Below are 11,731 nucleotides of genomic sequence, written 5' to 3' on the forward strand. Positions count from 1 at the left end.
TTAATACAGTATAAAATGAGGTTACAGTTTCACTCTTTACCATATGAATATTCAGTTTGTCCAACACTACTTGTTGAAAAGACTGTCTTTCTCCATAGCATTGAATGATGTAGGATCCTTCTTGAAAATTATTTTGTCATATGTTTTAAGGGTTTATTTCTGGGTTTTCTGTCTTTCCCATTGTACTATATTTCTGTCTTTATGCTAAAACTACATTGCTTTTATTTTTTAAATTTTTGTTTTTTGACAAACTGGTTCCTTTATTTTTAATTTTTATTAACTTTTTATTGAAATGCAGTTGATTTGCAATATCATAATAGTTTCAAGTGTACAACATAGTGAATCACAATTTTAAAAGTTTACATTTCATTTATGTTATTACAAAATATCAGTAATATTACCTGTGCTGTATAATATATCCTTGTAGCTTATTTTATACATAGTAGTTTGTACCTCTTACACCCTACTCTATCTTGTCCCTCCCCGCATTCCTCTCCTGACTGGTAAACATTAGTTTATTCTCAATATCTGTGAGTCTGTTTCTTTTTTGTTATCTTCACTAGTTTGTTGTATTTTTTAGACTCTATATATAAGTGATATCATACAGTAGTTGTATTTCTCTGTCTTATTTCACTTAGCATAATACTCTCCAAGTCCATCCATGGTGCTGCAAATGGCAAACTTTTATTCTTTTTATGGTTGAGTATTCCATTGTACATATATACTACATCTTCTTTATCCATTCAACTACTAATGAACTCTGAGGTTGCTTCCATATCTTGGCTACTGTAAATAATTCTGCTTTGAATATTTGGATACAGGTATCCTTTCCAGTTATTGTTTTTGTGTTTTCTTCAGATATATACCCAGAATTACTGGATCATATTATACTTATATTTTTAGAGGAAATTCCATACTGTTTTCCATAATGGCTACACCAATTTACATTCTGACAACTAAAAAAATGTCACTTGTCATCTGGTTTGGCAAGAATTGAGTCATTAGCCACTGTAGTTGCTGACCTTCACCACTGAAAGGAGTTCAGGGTGGAGATCAGGAATGAGGCGCTCTGTGATCTGGGAAAACTGGCAGAACAGGCCTCTAGATAGTGAGATATTGTCAGGAGAAAATTTTATGGACCCAATTTCTTGCATTTTCTCATATTTAGAAAAGCTTTAAAATCATTATCAAAGACTTATATATGCTCCTTGAGACTCGCAACAATCTTCTACTGAAACATGTGCCAAAATTACATATATATACTAATGTCCCCCTACCATCTCTTTGGAGCAGTTTGTCAGAGCTACCTGAGAGGCTGTCTCCCAGGCTATAGCTCTCAAAAAGCCCCAAATAAAACTGAACTCACAGCTCAGTGAGTACATTCTTTTTTCAGTTGACAATTCCTACTAACAGGATACAAGGGTTCCCTTTTGTCCAGATCCTCAAATGTTATTATGTTCTCTTTTGATGATAACCATTCTGACAGGTGTGAGGTGATATCTCCTTGTGGTTTTGACTTCTCCGATGATTGGCAATGTTGAGCATTTTTTCCTGTGCCTGTTGGCCGTGTGTACATCTTTGTCAAAATGTCTTTCTGGGTCTTCTTCCCATTTTTAATATGGTTGTTTGTGTTTTTGATATTGAGTTGTATGAGCTATTTGTATATTGAGTTATATATTTGTATATTGAGCTATATTTTATATTGAGTTGTATGAGCTATGTATATTTTGTATATTTATGCTATTTGTATATTAGCTATTAACTGCTAATTGGTCATTTGCAAATATCTATAGATTATCTTTTAGTTTTGTTGGTGGTTTCCTTTGCTGTGCAAAAGCTTTTAAGGCTAATTAGGTCCTATTTGCTTATTTTTTATTTGATTTCCTTTGTCTTAGGTGGCAGATCCAAAAATATATTGCTACGATTTATGTCATGGAGTGTTCCATCTGTTTTCTTCTAGGAGTTTTATAGTTTCCAGTCTTCCATTTAATTCTTTAATCAATTTGAATTTACTTTGTATATAGTGTGAGAAAATGTTCTCATTTCATTCTTTGACATGTAGCTGTCCAGTTATCCCAGAACCACTTACTATAGAGACCATCTTCTCTCCATTATATATTCTTTCCCCCTTTGTTGTAGATTAAACATAATTATTTTCAACTCTCTGTCCAGTTCCACTGATCTGTGTGTGTGTTTTAGTGCCAGTACTATATTCAATTAATATAACTTTGTACACACTGTATTTATACAATACACCATATGCATTTAAAATTACATTTTGTTTACAGTCAACACTGGGCAAATATTTGTAAATTAATTGCATACAATGTTTTTTATTTCTGGTTTTCATGTGTGTATAGAAATTATAATGAATAAATGGAATCACTTCCAACTTAGTAATATTTACCTTTCAATTGTAAGGAGATCAAACAAGTCCATCCTAAAGGAAAGCAGTCCTGAATATTCATTGGAATGATTGATGCTGAAACTGAAGCTCCAATACTTTAGGCACCTGATGTGAAGGACTGACTCATTGGAAAAGACCCTGATACTGGGAAAGATTGAAGGCAGAAGTGGACAACAGGGGATGAGATGGTTGGATGGCATCACCAACTCGATGAACATGAGTTTGAGCAAGCTCCAGGAGTTGATGATGGCCAGGGAAGCCTGGCGTGCTGCAGTCCATGGGATTGCAAACAGTCAGACACTACTGAGCAACTGGACTGGCTGATCTTGCAATTAATGAGGCTGAACTCTGTGTTTGCTTTGCTATGATATATGAAACCACATGGGATGTTACAGTGCAAAATTTCTTAAGACATTGAATGTACTTATTTAACTATAAAATATTAATTATAAAATGTTATATAAACATTCTAAAAATTATATATGATTTTTATTATGAGACTGTTTTTTACTATATCACAACTGTGATTAAACATCAGCCCTGGGATGATGAAAAAGTTTATTTTAGGAATGCTCAGTAGTTGGTTGTCCTAGTCACATTCTTGGATTTCCTACTTAAAGTTGTGAACTCTGCAAAAAATAAAAAGCCACACACTGTCAGATGCCAGCATCAGTTGTTCATGTATGCTCACTTTACAGGTGCCCAGGAGACAAACTCACGGCCCAGTTTTCATCTCGCACTTGCCCAATGGACTCACCTATTGACCAGGGATTTAGGATGCTATTATGAAGCCAGTCAGTTGCACGTGCCTACACTGTGGGCAGGAAGCACGGTGTTGCGCTGACAAAGCCAGGAAGTGTGTTGACTAACTCAAGTGGGAGCCACTTGTATTGTCCTCTTAGCCACCAGCACAGTCTACACTCTCTTCTTCCTGTTGATGCCATGTATAACCTAAGGCATCTTCCCTGCAAACAACTGTCACTTCCTGACAAATGGAAGAAAAATCTGAAGTCCCACACAGCTGTCTGCCTTGCCATTGATGTTATAGTGTAATAGCTCTGGGAGTCTGGGATCCCTGGCCCATGGCATGTAATTGTAAGACGCTTACACAGGTTTGTGGAGTTGTTTTCAACTTTTAGTTAACAAATCCCTTAATCTTACAATGAAAATACTCTTAGAGTAAAATTTCTTAAATGTTGTAAATGCATCTTTTGAAAAATAAATCTGTTAATGAGCTTGACCCTCTGGCTTCTACACAGTATTTGGTTACAATTTTAACTGCAAGAATCACTTCAGAAATATTAGTTTGAAACAAACGGTTTTTATAACACATTTTTTTGTTTGTTTGTTTTAGAAGGTGACTGCCTACAAGTTGGTTCCTTTGGAAAAAATAAAACACAACCTAACCTTAGCAAGACATCAATCCTCTCCTAGGATTTGTTTGACATAGAAATGGTTTATCTTGTTTATTTATAATGATTCTTTTTTTTAACTTAAAAAGTAATTTATTTTTGGCTGTGCTGGGTCTTCATTGCTACGCGGGTTTTTCTTTAGTTGCAACAACTGGGAGCTACTCTCTAGTGGCAGTGTGTGGGCTTATTACGGTGGCTTCTCTTGTGGAGCGTGAGCTCTAGGACATGCAGGTTTCAGTAGCTGTGGCACACGGGTTCAGTAGTTGCGGCTCCCAGGCTTTAGAGCACAGGTTCAATAGTCGTGGCACATGGGTTTAGTTGCTTTGCAGCATGTGGAATCTTCCCAGCTCAGGGATCGAACTTATGTCTCCTGCACTGGCAGGCAGATTCTTCACCACTGAACCACCTGGAAAGCCCCTTTAATGATTCTTATTTACTTCATTTTAGTAAAATTAAAGCCCCTATCTAAGACTTATATCATAGGTTAGTTTTATGCAGGGCTTACCTTAATCAATAACTGATAACAGAGATTGGTAATTTGCATGCAAAAGTCCTACAAGAGTATCTGTTTGTGACATAGGCAATTCAGACATTTAATTTTGGCCACATGTTTATCTGTTGTAGAAAAGGACAAATAAATAAGGAAGTCAGTAAAATAATAGGCAGATACAATACAAGCTTTAAAAGGTATGTATTGCTCATATAACTGCAATGTATTGTGCAACTTTTTAGCTTTCTGAAACTAGTTCTACAGCGACTAACAAATAACTTCCCCTTCTTTGTCTTTAAGAACAGTCCCAAGTACTTACTAAAAATGTTTCGAATGCAAAAAAAAAAAAAAAATGGCTTTTAAACTTGGCAATTCACTAGAATTTTTGAAAGAGAGATTGATTGCTTCATAAAAAGTAAGAGTATTATTTACTGAGAGATTAGTCTATATTGGTCATAAAACAAGTGATTCAGTTAGCTTATACTCATATAGATTTTTACCTCAGTACCCAGAACTCTGTACGTTTCACAGTGAAATGTATACTTCACATATATTGTCAACAGGAAAGTTAAATGAAACTGAAATGAGCAAAATATGCTAAATGACTTATTAACAGAATAATAGGTTATATCCATATCTTATTACTTACTTCAAAGTCTTGTTTTCAACATCTACAAAATTTAAGAACAGCCACTGAGGAATAAAAACAGCTGAAAAGACTGGCTGGATTTACGAGGAAGATGCCTGCAGCCGGGTGAGGAAGGTAATGGGGAGGTCCTAAGCAATGAGTACAAAGTTTCAGTTATGCCAAATAAGTCCTAGAGGCCAACTACACACCATTGTTCCTATGGTTAGCAATACTGTGTTGTGTACTCAAAAATCTTCTAAGAGGATATATCTTATTAAGTGTTCTAATCATATAAAAAATAATAAATGAAAAAGGTAGAAGAAAACTTTGAAGATAATGGGCATGCTTATGGTGTTAAGTTGTGGTGATGGTTACATGAGTGGATCTCCCAACTCATCAAGTTGTATACATCATATATGTACAGCTTTCCAAATGTCAATCATAGCCCAATAAAGTGTTTTATTTAAAAAAAGAGAGAGAGAGAGAGAAGAAACTGTGGGGGGAAAATAGACATGATGGAGATGCAGTTATCAGATATCTCAACAAACAAAATCCAAAAACTTCTGGGCCAGAGCAACAGCAGAATATAGCAATGTCTACACAACTATGTAAACATAGGTAAATATTTGCTACAATAAAACACACATTTCAGGTTGACCTAGACATGGGATGACGGGAATAAAAGCAGTGAAAGTGACAAGGAGGCCTCCTCTGTTTACACTTTTCTCTCGTATCAACAGCTACTAAACATCATGCGTGCGTGCGTGCATGCTCAGTCACTTCAGTCATATCCAACTCTTCGTGACTCCACAGACTGTAGCCCACCAGGCTCTTCTGTCTACGGGATTCTCCTGGCAAGAATACTGGAGCAGGCTGCCCCTTCCTCCAGGGGATCTTCCTGACGCAGGGATTGAACTCTTGGCTGTTTGCGTCTCTTGTGTTGCAGGCAGATTCTTTACCCACTGAGCCACCTGGGAAGCCCATTAAACATCATGCTAGCCCCTAAAAAGTATACACTTGTTGCCATGCACTGTCAACTTCTTCGCTAATATTAAAATAAGAATTCAACTTTTTCAGTATATTAACTGATAAAGCATGGCAACTAGGGGTAAATCTTGGTGTTTTAGTATTTTCATCTAGTAGGTGATGTTATCAATTGTATAATACATAATTATTGTATAAGCCAGTAAAGAGGAAAAAGAAAAAAAAATTACAGTGAAATGTCTTCAACACCAGGATCATCCTAATTTCAAAGAAGATAAATTGTGAAAAAAGCAGAGTATCTGAAATATGCCTGATATTAAAACAAGTGTTCAAAATATTACTGAAAGTTTCTATCAAAACAATTTGATTAAGACATGATTAAAAACAAGAAGGAAAGAGAAACTGGTTTAATTATTTAGAGATTAAATGATCACTTAAGTCATTTGTTTGTTGCTTCTTTTCAGTTTTCTCTTTAAACTAAGAAACTTCAGTAAAGAAGTCCAATATAAAATCAACCTATCAACATAAACAATGTTTTGCAATATTGGCAGTAACTATGGAATAATATAAAAATCAAGTTACCATTTGTAATAACATTAAAAACTCTAGAAATTGTGATCATTACTTATTCAGACAAGTTTTTCTAAGATTGAAATACTATTTAGTTCCCCAAATTTATTTAAATATTCTGGTAGAACCTGTCCCGAGTTGCTTTACTTTTTTACAAAAGACAGCCTCAGTGAGATTAACATTCTGATATTTTAGAACTTAAAATACCTTTATTTAACTTATATGTTGCCTAGATATAAAGGTTTTGGTAAAAAGTTGTCTTTTGCTTATTGTGATAAGTGGACTCTCAGTCTGAAGCTTTTTCCTTGCATGTGATCTGCTTTCTCATTCTACAAACTTCAAAAAAAATTTTTTTCTTTCCCTGTCTGACTTAATTCCCTTAGCATGAATACCCCCAGGTATCATCCATGTTGTGGCAAATGACAGAATTTCCTTCTTTTCTTTGTCTGAATAATATTCCATTGTACATATATACCACATCTCCTTTACCCATTCTCTATTTGAAAGGTGTTAAGAGAATAAATCACAAAAGTTTTCATCACAAGAAAACAGCATTTGTAACAGTGTGTGATGATGGGTGTTAACTAGATGTTGTGGCAATCACTTTGCAATATACCCATATATTAAATCATTATGTGGTACACCTGAAACAAATACAATGTTAGATGTCAATTATATATAAATATAAATAAATAACAGAACTATAAAAAATTGTGTTTCTTGATATAGATGTTCCTAAATGTTGTTTCCAGACTGTGTGTTTATTTCACGTCTGTTTGTACTGTGTTATGGGCTCTTTTAAACTGAGACCTAACATGTCTATTCAATTATAGGATATCACTTTTTACAACTGTTCTATCACCCTCATGCTCCCTCTATCCCTTATGACATCTCTGTGATATATAAACAATTGTTAGTTCCCATACACCTTGACTTTGTCCTTACTCTCTTCCTCTTGGTCCTTTTTAAATGTATTATGTAATGATTCCTCCACAAATTATCTGATCACTAATTCATTCTTTAGTTACTTTTTTATTTATTTTACTATGCAACTTATCACTTTGAGTTATACGTTTCAGCATCTTTTAAGTCCAATGTGTTCCAGTGTTTACGCTTTTTAGCTGCTTCAGCAGCCTTGCTACTTACATTATCTTTTTTGCTTTAAGATTATTTTCCCATTTATTTTAATCTTGTGTCTAATTCTCATGAATTTGACTTCTGAGTATTTTGTGCTGTTTATTGCCTTTCTCTTTTAGTGTGGGAGCACTCAGATATATTGAATTTTTCCTCTATAAATACTTTTTTTGCCTTGATTACAAACACCAGCAGGATGAACCAAACTCAGGTGCTAATTTCATTTGTGTGTGTATGTGTGTGTTGAAACTGGAAGAAAATATCAAAGAAAAAACCTCTTACATTGCAGTGATTCCCTTTTCCTCATTTCTATTTCCACTATGGGTATTATCTGTTCTCTAGGAAATATTACAGTTCATCCACTTTAATAACTTCTATCCTCATATCATCAGTTGAAAGGAGAGCCTGCCAAACTGAAGTATAACTGTTCTTGACTCCTCACTTTAGTCTAACCCCAGCACAATCCTCACATTCTTCTACAATAAGAGAGAATTAGAACCGATTCCAAGGCACTGGTTTAATGCTTCTTGTGTGGGGTTTCTTTCTCCCTTTTTTTCTGCTTCTTTCTCACTTGACTTTTTTTTTTTTTTGCTGAGTTGGGAACCCAGAAGTTACTCATCAAAGCTCATGAGTTGTACACTCTTGCTGCTGTTTCTATTCATTCTCTCCTGGTCACACCTGCTACAACAGGACACAAGGGAGAGAAACAGTGCAACAAAATCCTCAACAGTAGTCCAATAGCTCTTCTTGGGCTTTGGACTTCTCCCTTTCCTTCTCCCTTTCTGGCCCCCCTTTCCACACCCCTTGCCTTATGAAACACAAGAGCTCAATAATCTTAGGTTCCCATAGGCCTCCTGTAGGTTTGGTAGCTGCTAAAGGAAATCTACTTAATCACTCTGGCATCTCCAGAACTAGATAAGAGACAGATAATCAGCATCTATGGCAAACATCTCCATCTTGTACAGAAGTTATGGATGTCTGGCCATATGTTGATATGTATCCTTCCACAACATTTTCTTATGCTGAGTTCTCAAAATCAACCAATTATTACAATGTATACATTTAACAATTGTATTCATTAGCTAATCTATAGATAATGTTACTGCATGAGTTATAGCTTATGGGATCTCAGGGACTGAACCCAGGCTGTGGCAGTGAAATTCCAGAATACTAACCACTAGACTACCAGAGAACTTCTCAATGAGTTATTTTCAAACTCACTCTGAACTGAGCAGAAAGTTACACAGTTTTCATACCTAAAGCAATAAGCCACATATACTTTCCCCCAAAATAAAAACTCTCACTCATTTTCAATTCAAATAGATGTTTTCATCCTCAATTAACCATGCTCTTTTCAGATGAATTTTAAAGTTGGTAGTGAAACAGAGAGAGAGGAGAAGAAAAGGTAAGGAGCTTCATCATAATTTTGTAGCCTGAAAGAAATGTCACCACTACCTTGAGCGCCTTACTGGCACTCTCTCTGCTATGATCTTAGGGGCTTCTCTTGAACAAGTCACCATCGTTCCCTCACAGTAGTCTAAGAATGGAAGAAACAAGTAGTCTGAGAATGGAAGAACATGCAATTCCCACCCCACACCCGAGAATATATCTAAAGCCAAAGTCTAACACAAAGCCATGCTCTTAACAGAGATATTTGTCAAGATAAGGAATAAAACAGAAGCATATTATATTGCCTTGAATAAACAAGGTGTCAGAGACCCATTATTTCAAATCCTTTAATGGGGTGCTGCACAAGCTTTTACCCTCAATATAATCAGGATTTGACCGAATGAGGGTTTTTTTTTTTCTTTTAAAAGAATTTAAAAATTGTTAAAAGGGATGTGGGAAAGAACCAGCAGGAGGCATATACCTCAGAACAGTTCTAATTCCAGTTTCTTCACCTCTTCAACAGTCACCCCCAAGCCGCTAGTTCCGGGTTCACCTTCAGCACTGGCAGTTAGAATCTGCACGACGCAGCACACTCCGAATTCAGACTGACAGGATCATTGACAAATCGGGAAGCTGGTTTCCTTTCTCTGGTCCAATCATGGCTGGCCTCGTGGGAGAGCCAGTGCTGGGAAGAAAGGGGCAGGCCAAGGGGAAAGGCGTTAGAAAACACCACCCACCCAACATCTCACCAGCAGTAAACTGGTTCTCTTCAACACCGGAATCTATGTGTTAACCTATCTTTGTATTGTCAAGATGTCTCTTTCTAAGAAGTTAACGTTGGACAAAGTGGATGTGAAAGGGAAGCGAGTCGTCATGAGAGTTGATTTCAATGTCCCCATGAAGAAGAACCAGATTACAAACAACCAAAGAATCAAAGCCTCTCTCCCAAGCATCAAGTACTGTCTGGATAATGGAGCCAAGTCAGTAGTTCTTATGAGTCATTTAGGTAGACCTGATGGTGTTCCAATGCCTGATAAATACTCCTTAGAGCCTGTTGCTGCTGAGCTCAAATCCTTGTTGGGCAAGGACGTTCTGTTCCTAAAGGACTGTGTGGGTCCGGAAGTGGAGAAGGCGTGTGCCAACCCAGCCACCGGTACAGTCATCTTGCTGGAGAACCTGCGGTTTCATGTGGAAGAAGAAGGAAAGGGCCAAGATCCTTCTGGAAATAAGCTTAAAGCTGAGCCAGATAAAATAGAAGCCTTCCGAGCATCCCTCTCCAAGCTAGGGGATGTGTATGTCAACGATGCTTTTGGGACAGCTCATCGGGCCCACAGTTCCATGGTGGGAGTGAATCTTCCCCAGAAGGCATCTGGATTCCTGATGAAGAAGGAGCTAGATTACTTTGCCAGAGCCTTGGAAAACCCAGAGAGACCATTTTTGGCTATACTTGGTGGAGCCAAAGTGGCAGACAAGATCCAACTCATCAAAAACATGCTGGACAAAGTCAATGAGATGATTATTGGTGGGGGAATGGCTTACACCTTCCTTAAGGTATTGAACAACATGGAGATTGGTGCTTCCTTGTTCGATGAAGAGGGAGCCAAGATTGTCAAAGAAATTATGACCAAAGCTGGAAAAAATGGTGTGAACATTACCTTTCCTGTTGACTTTGTCACTGCTGACAAGTTTGAGGAGAATGCTAAGGTTGGCCAAGCCACTGTAGCATCAGGGATACCTGCCGGCTGGATGGGTTTGGACTGTGGTCCTGAGACCATTAAGAAGTATGCAGATGTGGTGGGGCGAGCCAAGTTAATTGTGTGGAATGGACCTGTAGGGGTATTTGAATGGGGTGCTTTTGCTAAAGGAACAAAAGCCCTCATGGATGAAGTTGTGAAAGCCACTTCCAAGGGCTGTATCACCATTATAGGAGGTGGAGACACTGCTACTTGCTGTGCCAAATGGAACACTGAAGATAAAGTCAGTCACGTGAGCACTGGAGGAGGTGCCAGTCTAGAGCTTCTGGAAGGTAAAGTCCTTCCTGGAGTGAATGCCCTCAGCAACCTGTAGTTGACAAAGTGTCCCTTCCTACTCTTTTCTGTCCACAACCTTTAAGTCAACTTAGTACTTTCACATCTCAACTCGACTTTTGTTAAAATGAACCTTTAAATAAAAACTCAGGCAATATGACCAAAGTATGGACCGACCATCAGAAACTCTTAACATCAGCACAGCAATGCACTCATTTTAGTTATCCCATGCATTTGCTTACTCTCTTCAAGTTCTCATTTGAACTTTAGCGTTGTGATTCATACAAAGTGAGTTACTTATTAAAGTGAGTTGAATAAGCTGAAGCTCTCTCTCTTAATTTTAGACCAACTTTATTATTGTTTCACTACTTGAATCATGGAAACAAGACAAAAAAGTTTGCTGAGGAAGGGTGGAATAGAAGCTGACAAATTATTAAACATATTAAACAATGAAACAGCCCAAATAAACTGAGAAAAGTAATTACATTTAAGAACTTGTGGGTACCATTAAAGCTCTGCTAAGGGAAAATTTTTTATTAAATAAGAAAGAGAAATAAAAGATACATATTAAGCCTGAGAAATTAAAAGGGAAAAAATTAAACCCAAGGAAGGAAATATAGCTGTGTGTGTAGATATACAAGAGTGCACATACATGGGAACTAAAAATTAAATCCAATTTCAAATAAAGAA

At 36.8% G+C, this 11,731-nt stretch overlaps 1 protein-coding gene across 1 annotated transcript; it reads left to right on the top strand.

Annotated features, from left to right (window-relative positions):
* Positions 1-9,827: 9,827 nt before the first annotated feature.
* On the top strand, positions 9,828-11,081 carry PGK2 (phosphoglycerate kinase 2). Its single transcript, XM_040249485.1, has one exon. The coding sequence runs from the start codon at positions 9,828-9,830 to the stop codon at positions 11,079-11,081; it is 1,254 nt and encodes a 417-aa protein (XP_040105419.1).
* The last annotated feature ends 650 nt before the right edge of the window (positions 11,082-11,731 follow it).

This window comes from Oryx dammah, unplaced genomic scaffold (assembly GCF_014754425.2).
Source record: "Oryx dammah isolate SB20612 unplaced genomic scaffold, SCBI_Odam_1.1 HiC_scaffold_11, whole genome shotgun sequence".
In the NCBI taxonomy this organism is placed as follows: Eukaryota; Metazoa; Chordata; class Mammalia; order Artiodactyla; family Bovidae; genus Oryx; species Oryx dammah.